Source organism: Myotis myotis, unplaced genomic scaffold (assembly GCF_014108235.1).
Source record: "Myotis myotis isolate mMyoMyo1 unplaced genomic scaffold, mMyoMyo1.p scaffold_m19_p_30, whole genome shotgun sequence".
NCBI lineage: Eukaryota > Metazoa > Chordata > Mammalia > Chiroptera > Vespertilionidae > Myotis > Myotis myotis.
Window position 1 is genome coordinate 1579337 of NW_023416336.1, and position 22913 is coordinate 1602249.

General features: G+C 40.2%; 1 protein-coding gene across 5 annotated transcripts in view; it reads left to right on the forward strand.

The window, feature by feature from the left end:
• The window catches only part of MGAT4A (alpha-1,3-mannosyl-glycoprotein 4-beta-N-acetylglucosaminyltransferase A), a 95826-nt gene that overhangs the window by 37438 nt on the left and 35475 nt on the right, over window positions 1–22913 (forward strand). For 4 of the 5 annotated variants that reach the window (XM_036302211.1, XM_036302213.1, XM_036302214.1 and 1 more), the window contains exons 3-5: window positions 8013–8180; window positions 10168–10308; window positions 19649–19782. In XM_036302211.1, coding sequence (XP_036158104.1) covers window positions 8013–8180; window positions 10168–10308; window positions 19649–19782 — 443 coding nt within the window. Of the gene's footprint in view, window positions 1–8012; window positions 8181–10167; window positions 10309–17020; window positions 17128–19648; window positions 19783–22913 lie in introns of those variants that run through there. The other variant, XM_036302215.1, reaches the window with a different exon arrangement.

Below are 22913 nucleotides of genomic sequence, written 5' to 3' on the forward strand. Positions count from 1 at the left end.
TACAAACACTACTATCAATCTATCTATGTAAAAAGCCAGAGACCGTAACGCCGTCACGACCATAACGACCTAATGACCGGTCACTATGACACTCACTGTGGCCAGCAACCAGCCTGATCCGGGCTGGATCGCCCCCAAAACCCCAATCAGGGCGGGGCAAGCCGGCCAACCGCCTTGGCTGGCAGGAATTTGGGGTCGGGGACCTTGGAGTTGCTCGGTCTCCGCCTTGGGCAGCTGCGTTGGCAAAGCTCTCCTTTGGCGGAAGTGGACTGGGATCAGAGCGCTGGAGTCAGGGATGGGGTGGGGAGGCTTTCCTGGTGGCCACAGCAGTCCCTGTGGACCACGCACAGCACTTGGGCGTCTGGCCCTGGTCGGAACAGCAGCAGGAATAGGGGCCGTGAGGCACAGGGGGCAGCGGCACACAGGAGCCAGGAGGTGCGAGGCCCGACCTGGGCTCTTACCTTACCCGCTGGGCACAGCAGCACCAGCAGGTGGGCCATGATATGCAGTGAGGTGCTGGGCTGCAGACGGGAGGGGAAGTGAGCCAGGAGGACAAGGCCCCAGGCAGCGTGGGCGGGGCCGGAGCCGGAAACCCTGGCCGGGTGGGCGGGGCTGCAGCTCTGTGCCATTTCGGCCTTGGCCTTGGAATTCAGAGGTCAGCCCCACTTTAAGAGAGAGGACGTGGTGGAAAGTGGAAAGGCCACAGGAGTGATGGGAAATGTTGTGTCCATCTTCGGGAAACACAGCTGCCACAGTCTTCAGTAACTATGAACAGATAATCTTTGATCTCAGTTTTACAGGAGAGGAAGCTGAAACTCAAAGAAGGGAGCTTTCTGTAACATCTCACCCACTTTTCAGATCTGACCCTGTGCAGCATTGTTTTCGTTGAAAGTAGAGGATCCAAAAGGTTTTTAGAGCTTTTAGCACAGAGAGCTGATGCTTGGGAAATCACCAGGAAGCTGGGGGAGTGGGTGCTAGGCTGGGTCCCCAGGAAGACTCCCTACCCAGCGGGAGGAGCTGTCCCCTCAGCCACAACTGAATTCTAGGACACTCTGCACAGCTGTGACCCGGGGATCAGGAAACTGCTGCCCCTGCAAGTGCCTTCCAGCTCCCACAGAACAGGTCACTGGGCACTGCCTCTGCCAACAGCTGCCTGTGCACAGCCTGGATTCCGCTGCAGAAAACCTCCGCATCTCTGCAAACATGACCACCAGCAGCAAACAGCCCGAACTGCGGGAAGATGCCTCTGCCCCACTTCTGCCTTCACAATATCGTGCAAGCACATCCAATCGGCAGGAACTAATTCATATCCAGGAACCTCGCTGCAAAGGAGTTTGGGCAATTTCAGACTTTCATCTAGGAGTGAGATCTTGCCAATGTACCTCATGTGCCTGGTATTGATAAAAATGGGGCCCAGCTGGTGGGGTTCAGTGGGTGAGCATTGATCTATGAACCAGGAGGTCACGATATGATTCCTGGTCAAATTTCAGGTTTGATCCTCAGTAGGGGCATGCAGGAGGCAGCTGATCAATGATTCTTATCATTGATGTTTCTATCTGTTCTTCTCCCTTCCTCTGAAATCAATAAATATTTTTTTAAATGGGGTCATGTGTTATAACGAGTTTTTCACTTCATAGATCACTAATGTCTTTGCTGTTAAAACCATACTTAGAGAACATTATTTATTTACTAGAGGCCTGGTGCATGAAAATTCATGCACTGGAGCAGGGGGTCCCTCAGCCGACCTGCCCCCTCTCATAGTCCGGGAGCCCTCAGGGGTGGGAGGTAACGCCCCCATCTTACCTCTGTTGCTACCACTGCCAACAGCGCAAACCTCAGCCAGCCCGTGGTGGCTGGGCAGCCAAAGAAAAATCAACCAAAAAAATGAGTTCGCGTGTCACCTCTGACACGCATGTTATAGGTTTGCCATCACTGGTCTATTTGCATATTACCTCTTTGTTATATAGGATAGGATGGTTCAGTTTAATTGATCTCAGAAGAAGGGAGAGAGAGAGAGAGAGAAACATTTTTCCGTTGTTTCCTGCACTCACTGGACTGGGTATTGAATCTGCAACCTGGGCATGTGCCCTGACTGGCAATTGATCCACCACTTTCTGGTATATGGGATGATGCTATGCTGGTACCCTGACCCCAAATTCCAGCCTCCAGAACTGTTAGAAAAATACAGTTCTGTTGTTTAAGCCACACAAATTTATGATGTTTTGTTATGACTATCTGAGCTGACTAATCTATACTAATAAAAGGGTAATATGCTAATTAGACCGGGTCAACCGGACATCTTCCGGGCATCCTTCTGGACAAAGCCATGGTGGCGGGGGCCGAGGCAGAGGTGGTTAGGGGCGATCAGGCCGGCAGGGGAGAGCAGTTAGGGACGATCAGGCAGGCAGGTAGAGTGATTAGGGGCAATCAGGCAGGCAGGCAGGTGAGTGGTTAGGAGCCAGCGGTCCTGGATTGTGAGAGGGATATAAAGTTAACACCCAGAAATAGATGGCATTTTTATACACCAGTAATGAATGCTCAGAAACAGAAACTAAACAAACAATCCTACTTGGCATAGCAACAACAAAATTAAGATACCTAATAATAAACTTTACCAAGGAGGTAAAAGAGTTGTACTCAGAAAACTACATGATGATGATAAAAAGAGATAGAGGAAGATATAAACAAGTGGAAGAATATACTGTGTTCGTGGATTGGTAGAATTAACATCATTTAAATGTCCACATTACTCGAAGCAATTTATAGATTCAGTGCAGTCCCTATTAAATTACCAACAGTATATTTCACAGATCTAGAACAAATACTCCAAAAATTTATATGGGTACCAAAAAGCTTTAGCAATGTTGAGAAAGAAGAACAAAGTTGGGGGGATCACAATACTAGATATGACATTATACTACAAAGTCACTGTAATCAAAACAGCCTGATACTGTCATAAGAACAGACATATATATCAATGGAACAGATCAGAGACCCCAGATATCACCCCAAGCCATTATGCTCAATCAATATTTGATAAAGGAGGCAAGGGTATACAATGGACTTAAGACAGTGACTTAAATAAATGGTGTTGGGAAATTTGGACAGGTACATGCACAAAAATGAAACTAGACTACCAACTTACACCATACACAAAAATAAACTCTAAATTGATAAAAGACTTAAATGTAATACATGAAACCATAAAAATCCCAGAAGAAACCATAGGCAGCAAAATCTCAGACATCTCTCATAGTTATGTGTTTGTGGATACATCTCCTAGGGCAAAGGAAACTAAGGAGAAAATGAACAAATGGGACTATAAAATAAAAACTTTTTGCACAGCAAAAGAAACCATCAACAAAATGAAAAGGGAATCCACTGTATGGGAGAACATACTTGGCAATGATACATCTGATAAAGTATTAATTTCTGAAATATATAAGGAACTCTTACAACTTAACAAGATGAAGATGAACAATCCAATTAAAAAAAATGGGCAAAGGACGTATGTGGACACTTCTCCAAAGAGAACATACAGATGGCCAAGAGACATATGAAAAAAGGCTCAAAATCACCTATCTATAATAATAAAAGCATAATATGCTAATTAGACTGAACAGCCAAACAACCTTCCGGATGTCCTGGATGAAGCTGCCATGGCAGGGGCTGAGGCAGATGCCGCTGGGGGCGATCAGGCTGGCAGGTGAGTGGTTAGGGGATATCATGCAGGCAGGTAGAGTGATTAGAGGAGATCAGGCAGGCAGGCGAGCAGTTAGGAGCCAGTGGTCCTGGATTGCGAGAGGGTGCAGGCTGGGCTGAGGGACACCCCCCTCCCCAACACGAATTTCGTGCACCGGGCTTCTAGTGCAAAATAAAATGATAATGCGGTATCACCTCACATTTGTCAGAATGGCGACCATCAACAAATCAACAAATGACAAGTGCTGGAGAGGATGTGGAGAAAAGGGAACCCTAGTAAACTGCTGGTGGGAATACAGACTGGTGTAACCATTATGGAAAACAGTATGGCGTTTCATAAAAAAATTAAATATGGAACTGCCATTTGAGCCAGTGATCCCACTTCTAGGAATATATCCTAAGAAACCTGAAACACCAATTAGAAAGAATGTATGTACCCCTATCTTCATAGCAGTACAATTTGTAATAGCTAAGGTCTGGAAACAGCCAAGTGCCCATCAGTAAATGAGTGGGTAGAAAAACTGTGGTACATTTATACAATGGTATATGTAGCAATAAAAAAAGAAGGATCTCTTACCCTTTGAGACAGCATGGAGGGAACTGGAGAGTATTATCCTATGTGAAATAAGCCAGTCAGAGAAAGACAAGTACAGTGGGGCCTTGACTTACGAGTTTAATTCGTTCTGTGACGAAGCTCGTAACTCAGATTACTCGTATGTCAAATCTTATTTTATTTTTTTTAAAATATATTTTATTGATTTTTTACAGAGAGGAAGGGAGAGAGTTAGAAACATCGATGAGAGAGAAACATCAATCAGCTGCCTCCAGCACATCTCCTACTGGGGATATGCCCGCAACCCAGGTACATGCCCTTGACCGGAATCGAACCTGGGACCTTTCAGTCCGCAGGCCGACGCTCTATCCACTGAGCCAAACCGGTTTCGGCTCGTATGTCAAATCTTAAAGTGAACAAGTGAGACATGTGATGCCGGGCTGATGTTGTGGTGTTCACTGTGACGTTCACTGCGCCAACTAGCGGTGGGGTATCTGAAGCTGGCTCATAACCCAAATTTTAGCTCGCAACTCAAAGCAAAAGATCGGCTGAGAGACGGCTCGTATCTCGAAAAACTCGTTAGTCAGGACACTCGTAAGTCAAGGCCCCACTGTATCACATAATCTCACTTATTTGTGGAATCTAGGGAACAAAATAAACTGTTGAACAAAATAGATCAGAAGCATGACATAAGATCAAATGAGACACAGAAGCATGGAATAAGACTGTTGAATCTCAGAGGGAAGGCAGGAGTGGGTGGGTGGGAAGTGATCAATGAAAGAACTTGTATGCATATATGGACTTAGGCAGTAGGGTGGTGGAGGCCTGGAGTAGGGTGTGGGGGCAGGCTATAAGGGGCAGTGGGAGAAAACAGGGGACATAAGGAATGCTTTCAATAAATATTTTTTTAAAAAAGACTATAACTATTATGATAGTGTATTGAGGATTAGTGTATTTCAACAATAAAGATTTCTTTAAAAAAGACTATTATGATAATATATTGAACTAGACAAGAGCGAAGCCAGCCAGCTAGAGATAAAAAATAAAAATAAAATAAAACGAATGGGTTTCAACTAGGATCACCTTACATTTACCTAATTAAGTTTTTAGGGATCAGGAATGTGGCCGAAGTCTGGCCTAGGGAAATCTTTGCAGAATAGGAAGTACAGAGGAAACATTTAACCTTGGAAATTAATAATTATGCTATATAAGTGGTTATATTCATTATGTTATCTACATATATAAAAGCCTAAGCAACTGGCCAACCATTTGACTGTCCGACTGGTAGCTATGATGTGCACTGACCACCAGGGAGCAGATGCTCAACTCAGGAGCTGCTGAGCTGTGCTGACTTGGAAGCTGCGGTTCTCGGGTTATGCACCTGGAACTAGAGAGGAGGGAGCCCAATTCCAGGGTGCATCACCCGAGAACTGCCCTCTTGCAATCCGGCACTCCTCGGGGGATGTTGGAGAGCCGGTTTTGGCCCGATCCCTGCAGGCCAGGCTGAGGGACCCTGGCAGTGCACGAATCCGTGCACTGGGCTTCTAGTTAGATGTATTATCATTAGTTTCAGTGCCTCATCCCTGTCTTTTTCCATCTTTACAGTTGTTTGTGCCTTTTGAGAAAGGATGTTAGTATTATCCTTGAAGTGTTAATTTTAAAAACTTTTGTCTTTTTCTCCCTATCTTAATTTTTTTAAATTAAATCTTTATTGTTCAGATTATTACATTTGTTTCTCTTTTTTCCCCCCATAACTCCCCTCCTCCCAGTTCCCGCCCCACCATCCGCCCTCACTCCCACCCACTGTCCTCATCCATAGGTGCACGATTTTTGTCCAGTCTCTTCCCGCATCTCCCACACCCCTTTCCCCCCCAAGAATAGTCAGTTCATTCCCTTTCTATGTCCCTGATTCTATTATGATCACCAGATTATTTATTCACTTGATTCTTAGATTCACTTGTTGATAGATGCATGTTTGTTGTTCATAATTAGTATCTTTACCTTTTTCTTCTTCTTCCTCTTCTTAAAGGATACCTTTCAGCATTTCATATAACACTGGTTTGGTGGTGATGAACTCCTTTAGCTTTTCCTTATCTGTGAAGCTCTTTATCTGACCTTCAGTTCTGAATGATAGCTTTGCTGGATAAAGTAATCTTGGTTGTAGGTTCTTGGTATTCATCACTTTGAATATTTCTTGCCATTCCCTTCTGGCCTGCAAAGTTTCTGTTGAGAAATCAGCTGACAGTCGTATGGGTATTCCCTTGTAGGTAACTGAGTTTCTTTCTCTTGCTGCTTTTAAGATTCTCTCTTTGTCTTTTGCTCTTGGCATTTTAATTATGATGTGTCTTGGTGTGGTCCTCTTTGGATTCCTTTTGTTTGGGGTTCTCTGCGCTTCCTGGACCTGTAAGTCTATTTCTCTCACCAGGTGGGGGAAGTTTTCTGTCATTATTTCTTCAAATAGGTTTTCAATATCTTGGGCTCTCTCATCTTCTGGCACCCCTATAATTCTGATGTTGGTACGCTTGAAGCTGTCCCAGAGGCTCCTTACACTATCTTCGTATTTTCGGATTCTTTTTTCCATTTTCCTTTTCCAGTTGGGTGTTTTTTGCTTCTTCGCATTTCGAATCTTTGACTTGATTCTTGCGCTCCTCTGGTCTGCTGTTGGGTGTCTGTATAATATTCTTTATTTCAGTCAGTGTATGTTTAATTTCTAGTTGGTTCTTTATCACAACATCGAGGGTCTCATTAGATTTCTTGAGGATCTCACTACATTTATTGGCGGCTTCTAGACAGTTCTTGAGAGACCTTAAAAGTGTGGTTCTGAACTCTATATCCTCCATGGACAATTTTGTCCTGTTTCTTTGTCTCCGCATTTTTTATGCTTTCTTGGTGCACCCCCTCGTGGTCTTTGTGCGCAGTCTTGTTGTAGTTAAGCCTTGATTGTTGTCGGCAATAGTTGGGGTGATTTGACCTCCAGGCTAACTGGCTATGAGAGTCCGCTGTGTCTGCAATGAGAGAGCTTCTGTGCTGGATCTCTAGGGCGGTGCTAATCTAGCGTTTGCCTGAGGCTATTCGGCATATGGCTCTGCGCAGGGCTTGGGCAGGGCGGGTCGCACGGGATCAAACAAGGTGGGCCGGAGCGAGCAGTTATGGCTGCTCTCAGTTCCGTCCCTAGGGGCTCTGCCTCACAGAGTCCCAGCAACCACTGCAAACCTCGGAGAGAAAGCTGCCTTCGACCGAAGCCAGACAGTCCCGCTTCTCCCGTTTGAGTCTGGGTCCCTAGAGACTCGCCCGGATCTGGAGCTCAGAATCTGAGACTCCCTCCCGATTGAAAACAACAACCGCGCCCTCCGCCGCCAGCCCGCTAGGCATGCACTCCGCACCTTAGTATTTCACTTCAGCACTGCGCCTCCTCTGAGTCTGGGTATGATATTCTCTTTCCACCTAGTTGTAGAATTTCCACTCAGCCAGCCTTCCTGTGGTTCTGGATGATGTCCGTTCCGTGTTTTAGTTGTTTTTTGAAGTGGTTGTTCGAGGCAGCAATCTCCGGCATTAACCTATGCCGCCATCTTGGCTTTTCTCCTCCCCAACTGTCTTAATTTCTAAAGTACTCATATTCTGACAGATACTAAGAGCACACTTAATGGTGCTTTGTTATATAACTCATCAGGGAATCCTTTTTATTTTCAGTTCTGCTTTATGTTGTTTGTTATATTTTTTTTAGAAATACACTAATAACTTTTGGGTTTGCTTCTAGAAAAACTGATTGCTTATCAACGAGAATTTCTTGCTTTGAAAGAACGTCTTCGGATAGCTGAACATAGAATCTCACAGCGCTCTTCTGAATTAAGTGCCATTGTACAGCAGTTCAGGCGTGTAGGAGCAGAGACAAATGGAAGTAAGGACACATTGAATACATTTTCAGGTACAAATTATATTTTTAGTTTTATAAGAAGATTATTTTCAGAGGGTTATGTGAAATATTTTATTTGAAAGTTGTAGAGTAGCTTATCAGCCAACATTTATTACCCTTTTCAGAGAGAGAAATCATCACAGAAAATTTCCTATTATGGTAAATTATAAAATAGTTTTTATTAATTTAAGAGTAATAATGGGTTAAATTTCAGTTGTACAAGTTTCATTGATAATAGTGTTTTTATGTTTTTAAAATCATATTCAAAATGAGATAAAAATTTAACTTTGCATTCATACATATTTATGTTGTGACTTCTATGGGCCTCAGATGGACTCTGGAGAATCTTGAACTCTTTGAAGCAATTCATGCTCTTAGATCTGACTTATAAGAAAAAAATATTAAGTTTTATAATGGGTACTTTTAGAGATATTTGACTTTTTTCTCTGAGAACTTCTGGTTAGAATATGATGAGCGCCAATCATCTCTCTGTTTCTGTACCATTCTTATTCTAATAATCAAATTGATATATGTGTATCCGTTGCTTTAAATTTACATATTATTTCAAGATTACTGTACTTTTCATTTAGCATAATCTGTTCTAATCCTACCATTAATTCCTCTTGTCTTAAGATTCACTACCTTACCTTATTTTAAAAATTTCATACTTAATTGTTTTCCCTTCTGATTATGAAATTGTATTCTGGCACAGTAACATTTAAAATTATGGAATGGTAACCCAGCCAGAGTGGCTCAGTTGGTTGAATGTCATCCTGTGTACTGAGGTTGCAGGTTCGATACCTGGTCAAGGCACATACCTGGGTTGCAAAGTTCGATCCCTGTTCGGGGCACATACAGAAGGCAACCAATTGATGTTTCTGTCTCACATCAGTCTCTCTCTCCCTCCCTTCCTTCTTCTCTCTAAGCATGTCCGTGGGTAAGGATTAAAAAAATAATACTATTAAAAATAAGTGAAAGTATGGAATGGTACAGATAATAAAAATAAATCATCCATAAGCTTTCTGCCAAATGATTTCAGTTAACATTTTTTTGTTTCTGTCTAGTCTTTTTTTACGAATATTTTTCTTCAAAATTGTTGTTATGTGTTATAGCCTGATTTTTACTCTTGAAATTATGTATTAGAATTTACTATGTCATTGAATATTCTCCAAAATATACCATTTCTAATGGCTGTATAACTTGTCAGCTAATCATTTACTGTAATATATTAAACATTTTTTAATAATTAAGCAAATAGACTTTTCTGAGTGGTTTTTCTGCCCCAGTTTATAGCTCTGTGATAAACATCTTTGCATATAAATCAATCACACTTCTGGTAGCTCTTAAGTTATTTTCATTAGGTTATGCCTTCCTTAAAAACAAGATCTATGTTTTGATGACTATTGATTTTTTTTAATATATATTTTATTGATTTTTTACAGAGAGGAAGGGAGAGGGATAGAGAGCTAGAAACATTGATGAGAGAGAAACATCGATCAGCTGCCTCTTGCACACCTCCTGCTGGGGATGTGCCCGCAACCCAGGTACATGCCCTTGATCAGAATCGAACCTGGGACCTTTCAGTACGCAGGCCAACACTCCATCCACTGAGCCAAACCAGCTAGGGCTGACCATTGATTTTTAACAACACAGCACAGTGGCTGCAACAAAATAGATAATCACTATTCACAGAATGCATAAAAGTTAAATTCCTAAAAGGGAAGTTATTGAATAACAGGACAGAGGTGTTTCAGGGATTTTGATGTTTTTCTGAATAGCTGAAACATTTATCACATTTTCACCAAAATTTAGTATCATTATTTAATTTTATTGTAAAAGCATCTTTTTCACTTCAAATGGAGATCCCATTCACCAAAGTATGAAATTAGAAAATAAAATTCTTTAGTTCTAGTTTTCATAAATTTTACTGCTATATTTGTAAAAACTGCAACATCTATAGGTAGGTGTCTTGTGCAATAATTATACTTCTGTGTTTCAGATAATACCTTAAAGCTATTAAAGGAGTTAACAGGCAAAAAGTCTCTCCACGTGCCAAGTATTTATTATCATTTGCCTCATTTATTGCAAAATGAAGGAAGCCTTCAACCTGCTGTGCAGATTGGTAATGGAAGAACAGGAGGTATGTATATTTGGTGTCTTACTGTGGTTGTACTGCTCGTCTTAATTTATGTATTGCAGTATTACATTGTCTGTTAGAAGTTTGGCAGGTCAAAGAATAAAAATTATTTTTCTGTGCATAGTAACTTAGGACTCATTCTAAAGTTCATGTTGAGTGGAGTTGGACATTTTTCTCCATAGACCAGATTAGTAGAGCTGAAAAGGATTGTGAGAACGCTAGTTCAAGCTCCATCTCTAGGCAGAAAAATGTTTAAATCTTTGTCTTTTTGTTGTTGTTAATCCTCACCCAAGGACATTTTTCCCCATTGATTTTTAGAGAGAATAGAAGGCAGGGGTAGAGACAGAGAGAGAAACATTGATGTGAGACAGACATATGGATTGGTTGCCTCTTGCATGCACCCCGACCAGGGCTGGGGATGGAGCCTGCAACCTAGGTACGTGTGCCCTTGACCGGAATCAAACCCAAGACTCTAACCATTGAACCAAACCGGCTATGGTAAAATCTTTGTCATTTTTTATTTTGAATGTTAAAATTAATCCATATCCTGACCTTCCCACAACATTTGCAGAGGCAGGCTGCTGTCTTCCAGAGGAGCTGATAGCTCTTAAAAGAGTGTGTTCAGCTTATGATTTAAGAAATATTTATGATTTAAGAAATATTTTTTAGAAGGTGCTAGATAAACAAAGACAAATGAGATGTGTAGCATACTCAAAAGCAGGGGTCCTCAAACTACGGCCCGCTGGCCACACTCGGCCCTCCGAAAACATTTATCCGGCCCGCCGGGTGTTTTTGCCGCCGCTGCCTGTCCTGCTTAGCAACCAACTCGTCCCGGGCCCACAGTGTGCATGTGTGGAAAGTCTGAGGGACAGTGAACTGGCCCCCTGTTTAAAAAGTTTGAGGACCTCTGCTCAAAAGTATTTTCTTAGAACATTGATCAATATTTCTGAAGTTGATATTGTATTCTCTCCCTTTAGTAATCACTGTTTAGGTAGATGCCGTAAGCCATTGAGTGAATTTGTTGGTTTAGACTTCATTAATCATTATTGATAAAAATACTGAAGGAAAGTATAAGTGTTTTAAAAGTCATTTAAAACTCAGAATCACAAATATATTGTTTTATAGTAGTCTGTCTTTATTTTATGAATGTGACATTCTGTTCCTTTTGAAGATACTTACTCCATTCCATTTGCTTATAACTTTATCCATCTTAAATAAAATGAAATCTTGGTCAATCAGCTTTCCTCTAGTTAACATTCTTTTTTTTTTGTTTTTGTTTTTTTGTTGTTAATCCTCACCCGAGGATATTTTTCCATTGATTTTTTAGGGAGAGTGGAAGAGAGAGGGAAAGACAGAGAGAAACATCGATGTGAGAGAAACACATCGATTGGTTGCCTCCGACCAGGCCCAAGGAGCCTGCAACCAAGGCATGTGCACTTGACCGGAATCAAACCTGGGACCCTTTGGTCCACAGGCCGATGCTCTATCCACTGAGCTAAACCGGCTAGGGCTAGTTAACATTCTTATCAAGCTGACACCATTTTTGGGAAATAGAAAAAAAGACAACTCAAAGAAAAATAAGAAAATCCTCACATTTACTTAAAAAAAAAAAACCTTCCCTCTGGCTTAGGCAGTAGTTCTTAACACTTTTAGAGTCACAGAACCCTTTGGATAGCCTAGGAGAGCTGTCAAGACTCTTACTTTAAAAATGCACATAGAAAAGTAATTTTGTATGTAACTTCTGGGATTTTGTGGAAACCAAAAACCTAGTTAGGGACTTTATATTAAGAACTTAATGTTTTTTAGATCGAAGAAATACTGCTCCTTGCTAAAAATCCCATTCTTCAGGGGTCAGACTGATTAAGGAACAATACTCAGACCAGCTAAGCTAAGCCTTTCAAAGGCTGAAGGGGGAGAATAGTGCTCCAGGCAGCTGCTGCTCCTCTAGAATTCTCACATCCAGAAGGAAAAACTGCCAGCCCACCCGCCACAGTCAGTCCTCCCACAGCATTTGCAGAGGCGGCTGCAGTACACAGACCAAGCAAGTACAGGGGGGTGAAGGCCATCTGTACAACTAGGGTTTCCAAGTAGTTAGGAAAATTGACATCATGAGTGACTTAATACTCAAGGAAATGAATTTGTAATTATAATATAGTTTAAAAATAATATACTTAATTTTTATTTATTGATTAATTTTAGAGGAGAAGGGAGAGAGATAGAGGTAGAGATATCAATTTGTTGCTCCACTTATTTATGCATTCATTGTATGTGCCCTGACTGGGAATCAAACCCACAACCTTGGCATATTGGGATGATACTCTAAACAACTGAGCTGCTCGGCTGGGGCCAAAAATAATATATTTTTAGAGGGAAGAACGAGGTCAACTCATACCTGATGGTTATAAAAGGATCAGCGAGAAATCTTGAAGAACATTTCTTTGAGTAAACAGGTCTTCAGATGAAGGGCCTATTCAGTGCTGAGCAGGATGGCTGAGAAAAGACCCTCCGTAGGTACCTGCCAGAATGGCATTATTGGTTGGTAGAGGACAGCAGGCCATTCTTCACGGAATTGCTGAAATAAAAAAATCCATGAGCACCTGCTGTGTGCCAGGCACTTTGGTACACAAAATTAGATGAGGTTCCTAATCTTGTGGAACTTCAATTCAAAGGAGAATGCATTAGTTAAATAATCAATTATATAAACAATTGCATGGTTACAGCTTTAATTGGTGACATAAAGGATGCTTTGAGAATGTACATAAAGGGCATTGGATTTAATTAAGGACTATGGGGAAGTTTTTAAAAATACATTTGAACTGAGATCAGTAGAATATGTAGTTCCCTGCTAAAGATGGGTGTATTTGCTTTGTATTTTTACTATAACAAATTACCACAAACCCAGTGACTTAATACAATACAAGTTTATGACCTTACAGTTTGGGTGTCAGAGGTCCAGAAAGTAAGTGTGTTGACAGGGACATGTCCTTCTGGAAGCTTTAGGGAGGAGCCCATTTCCTTGCCTTTTCCAGCTTCTAGAGATCACCTGCATCCCTTAGTTCATGCCCTTCCTTCATCTTCAAAGCATAGCATCTCCAACACCGTCTCTGACTCTGACTCCCTTGCTTCCACTGTCACATTACCTCTCATTCTGACTCTCCTGCCTTCCTCTCATAAGGACCCCTGTGAGTACATTAGGCTCTCGTGGGTAGTACAGGACAGTCTTCCCATCTGAAGACCCTTAATCATCTCTGGAAAGCCCCTTCTGCCCCGTGAGGTAATATGTTCACAGATTCCAGGAATTAGGGCATGGGCATCTTGGGGAATGGGGCAGTATTCCACCACATGTGAGAAAAGGATATAGTATTCCGGAAAATGAGAAAAGCACTACAAAAGCCTTGAAGGAAGGGAGCGTGGAATGCCCTAGAAAATGGAGACGGCACTGTAGATAAAGTATAGAGTGATGGGAATTTGGAACAAGATGAGGCGAGAGAGGTATTGAGCCCCTACCACGCAGGACCTTGCAGACCATTTGTAGGGTTTTGGATTTTTATCCTAAAAGCAGAAAGAAGCCACTGAAGGGTTTGAAGCAGGACTTAGGATGACTTTATAAGACTTAAATTTTGCAAAGCTCACATTTGATGCCATGAGAAAAATGATAGAAAATGTGGGAAGAAGAGTAGATGTGAAAGGACTCAGTAAGAGATGTTGTAGTGATCCACTTGAGAGAGGATGAGCGTGGGCCAGGTAGTAGTGGTAGTAGTAGCGATGGCAAGAAGGTGATTTGCTAGTTGTTGGGAATGTATGGGGATATAGACATGGGAGGACATAGTGTTGGGCGGTTTTGTGGGCTAAGGTAGGAGGGAGTAGTCAGGGATAGGACCTAGATTTCTGGATTATATAACTGGATGGCTGGTACTATTCACGTGATAAAGGACAGTAGGAAGTGTTTTGTAATATTAGTTTCCAAGACGAGACCATAAATTAAATTTGGGTTTAATTTTATGAGTCATCATTTACAAATAACTGGTTTTTGAAGAAACAAGGATGGATGAGATCACCCAAGACCTAGAATTGAGGGCCTAGAACAGTTAGTTTTCAGGAAAAAGAAAGAAGAAGCCAACAAAGACAGCCAAAGTGCAACTAGACAATAGAGATAAAAATATTGTCATGGAATATAGGGAAAGAAATGGGGAATAAATGATGAAAATCAAACCAGAGGAAACACGATAGGCTAAAAATATTTAATTAGCAATGAATATTGAAATAGTTATAACTGAAGGTAGACTAGTAATTGAAGATTCAGAATGCCAGATTAACATTTCCCCTAATTTTTTTATCATAAAGGAAATAAATACTAGAATTTGTAAACTTCCCAGAAAAGTTGAAGAAAACGGAAATAATATTAGTTGCTATCTCTGTCAAATTCTAAACACCATGAGGCAACAGCCTTACCTATCTTATGACTATATTTTAGATAGTCTAGTATGTTGAGTGTTTCCTTCCACGTCCCGCGTGGAGTAGGGTTCGGTATCTGAAAGAGGAGCCGCACACAAATGAGAGAAAAATGACACGAGATAATTTTAAAATATTGGGGGACCAGGAGGGCAAGTCCAACTCAAGGAGAGGGACTTCCACCCATGCTCAGGCCGCTCCAATCTTTTATTGATCTGGAGTAGCCCTTAGGGTAAGGAGGTTTCAATGACACACAGATCAGCAGACATTTTTCCTCCAGGAATATACAGAGTATCTGATTAGCTCATCAGTAGATGATTTCCAGGAATGGGCAGAGTATCTGATCAACAATAATCAACAAGGATCTACACAAGTATCTAAGGAATTAAGTGAACTAAGGTGGGGATGAGGCTTCAACTACCATTACCTAAATTAACTGGGTGGTTCCTAGATTAACTGGGTGGTGCACAGTTCTGACCTTTGCTAGGACTTCAAAGGTTACTAGCTTTTGGGGGTCTCTGTCTAAACTCAGCTAGTGAAGACAATGAATGGACTCCGGCACTAGTACATCATCGATGTATTATAGGTACACAGTTAATACTTGACTAGGAAATACTGGATGATTAATTACTGGGACAAAGAACTTAGAACAACCCTTTGTCTCCATTCCTGTTTGGTTCCTTGGTCCACCTTGCCCCTCCACAAAAGGATGATATGTCTGTATTGCTCACAATCGCTGCCATATTTATTCTGAACTCATACTTCTCCCTTAGAATACATGTGTTTCTAGATGGCAAGCCATAGAAGAACATTTTATCAAACAGGACCAGGGTAGGCTGGGTTATACAGTAGTAATTAACTACCCCAAAATCTCAGTGGTTTAAGTAATGCAGAGCTATTTATTTATTTACTGCTCAAAGTACATGTCCATCAGGCTCTGGGGGGGGGGGGGGTGCTTTGTGCATCATTGATCACGCAGAGATCCAGGGGGACAGAGCAGTCCGCATCTTGCGCGTTACTAGTTGCTCTGCTGAGGAAGAAAGACAACTCTGAAGGACTTACACTGCAGTTCCAGGGATGACTCATTGTTTGTTACTAATCACAACCCCTCCCACTGTTCTCCCCAACCCTAAGGGGACCAGGAAATGCAGTCCTACCTGTGACCAGAAGGCTGGAAAAACTCTTTTTTTGTGGTAATTGTGTGAAATACCACAAGCGTGGATACTCTAATTCTGAAAGCTTAGCTGAAATTAGTACTTTCATTTTTAGTGTTTTTGGGGTCCTTGAGTGCCTTGTTTCAAACTAAAGAATTTAAATTTCAGCTCCAAAACAGTGTATTTGGAGCTTCTCTAAACATGCCATCTAAACTTAAAACAGAAACAATACAACTCAAGACAGTGGTAGGGAATAGAATTTGCATTATAACTTTATACCGTTTGTGTTTGCAACAATTTGAGGTAGTTTGAAGTATGTGGAAATTTGCTTCCAGGGTAACTCATCCTGTCTTTAGGCATCTCAGAGGAATATGGTCGAAACAGTGTGTTGTTCTCAATAAAAGATCCACATCCGCTTAAGCCATCCTTCAGTCCTCCTCTTCCTTTGTCTCTAAGCCCCATTGGAAAGGGTCTTCAAAATATGTCCTAGCCCTGGCCTGGTAGCTCAGTTGGTTGGAGTATTGTCCCGTACACCAAAAGGTTGTATTCCCCATCAGGGCACATACCTAGGTTGTGGGTTCGGTCCCTGATCCAGACATGTGCTGGAGGCAATCAATCTGTTTCTCTCTCACATCGATGTCTCTCTCTCTCTCTCTCTCTCTCTCTCTCTCTCTCTCTCTCTCTCCTCTCTCTCTCTCTCTCCTCTCTCTCTCTCTCTCTCTCTCTCTCTCTCTCTCTCTCTCTCTCCTCTCTCTTTCTCTCTCCCCCCCCCCCCATTCACCAATCTCCATCTTTAAATACCCTAATTCAAACCACCATCTTTTCCTTTAATTACTGCAATAGCTTCCTGATGTCCCCCCAAGATGCTTTACTCTTAACACTTTTGTTTCTGTTCTCCACAAAATTTGGTAAACTTTTAAAATTAACAAATTGGATAATGTCACTCCCCTACTTACAGCTTTATAAAGGCTTTCTTTGAATTAAAAACTAAACTTAAGGTTTCATGTGAAATGGCCCCTAACTAATGCTCTGAATCTGGGCTCATTCTGCTTTAGATACACTCTGTTCTTGGCTCTTTCTCAATTACGTTAAGATCATTGTCTCTTCAGGGCCTGGCTGTTTCTCCTGGAATGTGTTTCCTCTGCTCTTTCTCATCATTCATTACCAGCTCACTTGATACCAGAGAGGCCATCCATGACCCTCACTATCTATAAAGGTACCTCTCCTCCTACCCCACCCCCCACACTCTTTCTCATATTGCCACATTTTAATTTGTATAGTACATATTCTCCTCGAAGATTGTATTATTTTCTCTTCTCTTCTCTTCTAGAATGTAAGTTCCATGAGGGTAGGTAGGGACCTTATCTGTGCTGTTCACTATTATATCCCAGTCACTAGAATAATTCCTTACATTTAATAGGTGTTTAGTAAATATGTTCGGAAACATGTAGCAAATCTCTTTCTGAGCCCTTGTAAACCCTTTGTCCCAAAATGGAAGAGAGGAGTGTGAAACTTGGGCAAGTTCCTTGAATTATTTGGATTATAATTCTTATCCGTAGAATCATGGTGATAGACTTGTAGATCCATGATCTTTAACTTTCCTTCTAGCTTTAGAATTCTATGAATTTTAAGTATTTTGTAGTATTTCCAATTAATTGTTAATACTTAATTATTTTAAAAAGATATAAAGTATTTTTCTACTGATATCTAATATGCAGTATGCTAAGACCTTAAGAAGTGATATTTTTAAAAACTTTCTAGGAAATACAGTCCTATTGTAACACAATATATGCATTCCTAAAAATTACTTCACTATGCAGAATTGTGCCGTAAACTGAGAAAAATTGGATTAGGTTTATAACACTCAACAATTTTTCCAGTTACACATTAAAAAATATAAAAACTTAAAAATGGTAGCATAATTCTACACTTGTTAAGTGATTAATAAATAGGAAATTGCTATAATAAATACAGGCAGTCCTCGGGTTACGTTGGACTCAACATACGTCGTTTCGTGGTTACATAGCCATCTCCCATTTACAGTATTTATTAAAAAAAAAAGTTCTGTCATTTCGATGTATATACATATGTGCTTTATGTTTTTTTTTATTATTTACTACAAGTAAAGGTCAGGAATTGTTATCTTTTAACTTTTTTTTACTGCTTCACGTCATTACTGCTGTGTATGTGCTCCATGTGAGTGACGTAGGTGCTTATGTAGGTGGGTTCCGACGTAACGGCGAAAATCGCGTTATGTCATGCCGTAGGAACGGATCTCCAACATAACCCGAGGACCTACTATGGTCCTCTGCCTTGTAAAAGATCTGAGATTTGTGTGTTAAAACGGGCTTCGAAGGCCTGCAGCTGGGAAGCTTTGAGAAGTGGTGCAAAGGGAGTTGTCTGAAATCTGACAGAAAGTGGTCACACCAGGGGTGGCCAGGTGTGGCCGTAGTGGGCAGTGAGCCGGGGCCGTGGGCAGCCTGCTGGCTGTGTGTGCATTTTGTGCCTCTGCAGCGCCCCTTTCAGTTTCCTGAACTCAGTTCCAATAGGCGCAGTTTTCTGTGAGTGTTTGTTCCAGAGGAGAAATTGCACATAAACAAATGTGAAATCAGAGTTATGCTGAAGTGGCTCCTTAATATACTAATCACACATAGGGTCAAGTTTGCATTTCAAAACAGGCATAATAGTAGAAATGAAATTTTAGACTTAAAAACAGCTACAAGAATAGTACAGCTTCCATATAGCTCACCAGTTCCTCGAAACATTTACATCTTATATAACCATAGTACCATGATCAAAACCAGAAAATAAACATTGATGTTATACTGTTAATTAACCTTCAATCTTGTTCACATTTTGCCATTTTTTTATTAGTATTTTTTTGTTTCAGGATCCCATATTTCGATCAATTATCATATCTTCTTAGTCTTCCTCAATCACAGACAGTTCCTCATTCTTTCTTATTTTTCCTGATCTTGATAGTTTAGAGAGTACTGACCAATGAGTTATTTTGTGATGTATTCCCCTAATTTGTGTTTGTCTTCTGTTTCTTCATGGTTATGGTTAGATTGAGGTTATTCATTTTGGGCAAGGAATCCACAGAAAGGATATCATGGGGCCTTCTCCATGCATCATATATATGAGATTTGGGACATTGATTTTTTAAAATTATATTCTTTTTGATTTTAGAAAGGAAGAGGGAGAGAGAGATAGAAACATCAATGATGAGAGAGAATCATTGATTGGCTGCCTCCCACACGAACCCCACTGTGGATCAAGCCCACAACCCAGGCATGTGCCCTCACCGGGAATCGAACCGTGACCTCCTGGTTCGTGAGTTGATGCTCAACCACTGAGCCACGCCAGCTGGGCTGGGACATTACTTTTTAAGATGTTCAGTGTTTCAAAGGTTAAGTTGTATAATTAAATTTGTTGTTTATACTTTACAGTCACTTTTTAATATGAGTTTTAATATCATTCATTTTTATCGGTTCTTTGACATTATTTCTTTTCTTATGGATTATTTATTTCCATAAGTTCTATGAAAAAGAATTATAGTATTATGGATAATGCCTTTCTATCCGTTGGTTAATTTTCTTTCTGAAATGTAGTATATTTTGATACCTCAATTATTTTGATCAATTTGAAGGGTATAATATTTTTGAAGTAGTGGTATTGTTATATATTTGTAAAATCTTCTTATATAATTATAATTATAATATGTAATTTTGTTTCAGTTTCAATAGTAATGGGAATTCCTACTGTGAAGAGAGAAGTTAAATCTTACCTCGTAGAAACTCTTCATTCCCTTATTGATAATCTGTATCCTGAAGAGAAATTGGACTGTGTAATAGTAGTCTTCATAGGAGAGGTAATTATTTAATTGTTGTGATTTTTACACCTATAATCTATAAGAGTTAAAACTATAATTGAATATTTGAATGTACTTTTATGTGCATTTTTTTAAAATGTGAGTAAAGTTTAGGTAATGTATTCTATCCAATGGTTACGTTTGCCTTAACTTTTTTACTGCAGCTACAATTGAGGATAATATTACATACATAAATCTTTCAGAGCAGTGAGTCCCTGTTTCTAGTTATAGAACCTAAATTTGGAGATTGGCACTGGTGTTCTTTGGGAATATAGAAAGCTGAGAAAAGTTTAGCCTAGACATGGGTTTTATCATCTTGTTATTCTCTTGACCCCTTGTCTGTACTCTCATCCATTATTGAAAAGGTAAAATATCATGAGAATGAGGAATCTTATATTTATTGTATTTTTAGTTTCCTCAAAAGATCTAGGGAAAGAATAAATCTTGAGCAAGTTTTTCATAAATAATGAGAAAAATCACCCTGAAGTAATTGTTTTCTTAATTATTATATAGAATTTCAGAATGTGAAAGGATTTAGGACATCAGCTGGTTCTGGCCCACTGATTCCCAGCTTTTCAGTGTTTCCCTATCTTTCTAAATGAAAGTGTTTTTAATGTATTTCTTAAAATAAGAATAGAACACATGCTTACTATTTAAAACAATTACAGAAATGTGTAATGAAAAATTACCTGCTATTCCTCCATACAGATATAATAATTAGATATTCTGAAATATATCTTAAGAAATATTTTCCTGCCCTAGCTGGTCTGGCTCCTGTGGACTGAAGGGTCCCGGGTTTGATTCTGCTCAAGGACACATGCCTGGGTTGCAGGCTTGATCCCCAGTGAGGGGCATGCAGGAGGCAGCCAATCAATGATTCTCTCCCTTCCTCTCTGAAATAAAAATATATATATATATATATATATATATATATATATATATATATATTAAAATATATTTTAAAATATATTTTATTGATTTTTTTACAGAGAGGAAGGGAGAGGGATAGAGAGTTAGAAACATCCATGAGAGAGAAACATCGATCAGCTGCCTCCTGCACACCCCCCACTGGGAATGTGCCCACAACCCAAGGTACATGCCCTTGACCGGAATCGAACCTGGGACCCTTCAATCTGCAGGCCGGCGCTCTATCCACTGAGCCAAACCGGTTAGGGCTATATATATGTATGTATATATTAAATAAAATATAAAAATGAGCTATTTAAAAAAAAGAAAAGAAAGAAAAGAAATATTTCCTGTGGCTTGTGTACATTTGTAAATGGATTTGTTCTGTATGTATTTTAATCTCTCATGGGCATTTAAAAAAATATATTTATTATTGATTTCAGAGAAGAAGTTAGAGGGAGAGAGTGATAGAAACATCAGTGATGAGAGAGAATCATTGATCGGCTGCCTCCTGCATGCCCCATACTGGGGATTGAGCCCAGAACCTGAGCATGTGCCCTGACCGGGAATCGAACCATGACCTCCTGGTTCATAGGTTGACACTCAACCAATGAGCAATGCAAGCTGGGCTCATAGACATTTTTTCATGTTAAGAATAGATACCACTGCCCTGACCGGTTTGGCTCGTTGGATAGAGCGGTTTGGCTCGTTGGATAGAGCGTCGGCCTGCGGACTGAGGGTTCCCGGGTTCACTTCCAGTCAAGGTCATGTACCTTGGTTGCGGGCACATCCCCGGTGGGGGTTGTGCAGGAGGCAGCTGATCGATATTTCTCATCGATGTTTCTAACTCTCTATCTCTCTCCTCTCCTCTCTGTGAAAAATCAATGAAATATATTAAAAAAAAAGAATAGATATCACAACATCATTTTTTCTGGCTACGAAATATTCCATTGTATGGTTTAACATTATTTAATTTCTAATGGCTGGACATTTAGACTGTTCCCAAGTTTTTGCTGTTATTTTCAGCATGGCATAAATTTTGTGTCCTTTGTTTAGTTACTGAGGTGTGATCAGTTTCTAAATGTGGAATTGCCTTGGTCAGAGTTCACATACATTAAAATGTTCGTGCATGGCCAAAACGCCTCACAGAAGCTGAGCCAGTTTATGCCTCTTCCAGCGTTCTGTGAGAAAGCTTGTTTCCCCATCCGCATGCTCTACTAGATCACATCCGTCTTTAATTTTTTCATCAGTTTGATGGGTAAAAAATAATACATTGCTTTTGCTCAATTTGGATTTCTTTACTGATGGGGTTAAATGCTGATTTATAGGTTTTTCTTGCACCATTTGTATTTATAATTATTTTTATAACCTTTGCTTTTTTAATTTGTAAGAAAATTTCATATATGAGAGGAATAAATTCTTTGAAATATTTAGTTAAGTTTGTCTTTTGCAGGAACTTTGTATTTTTTTGTCTGTTATAGAAATTTTACATCTTAAGTAATTAAATTTGTCACTTGCATATTGTATACCAGTAGAAATTGATACAGCCTCCTTGGAAAGCATTTTGGCAGTAGCTATTAAAATTTAAAGTCTACTCTGTGACCCAGCTTTCTGCTTCTAAAAATTGATTCAGTAGTAACATTTGTAGGTGTGAAATCTACTCAAGCACATACACATATGTAAACAGCTCCTGCGTGCTTTAATGAAATAGAGAAAATGGTCCTGCGTCATATCCCATCAACTCTTAGTAGCAGGTACCTTGAGAGTTGGTATTATGGGAAGATGCCACTTTCTGTTGCATACAGTTTTACAAAATTAGAATTTTTTTTTTTACAATGAACATATATTGACTTTTATTCAGAAAAAAGTCTTATTACTATAAAAGAAGAAAATTATCCTTATACACTTGAAAAATAGTGTTCAGTATATAGACAGATTCGTGTACATAAAGATTCAAGACCCTCTTGCCATTGCCATTTATCTGATACTAAGATGTCATAACAATGGGTTTGGAGTCAGATGACCTGGGTTCAGGGCCTGGATTCTGCCACTTGAGCAGGTCCTTTTTCTTTCTTCAGCCTCAGTGTCTTCATCTTTAAAATGAAATAATGTTCTTGAGCCTTTTGAGCTCAGTGTTGGTACAGGGAAGCACAAGGAGATCACAGATGGAGAGGTGTTGTACATTCAGGTGTGGGCAGTATTCTGATCTCTGAAGACTCCTCCTC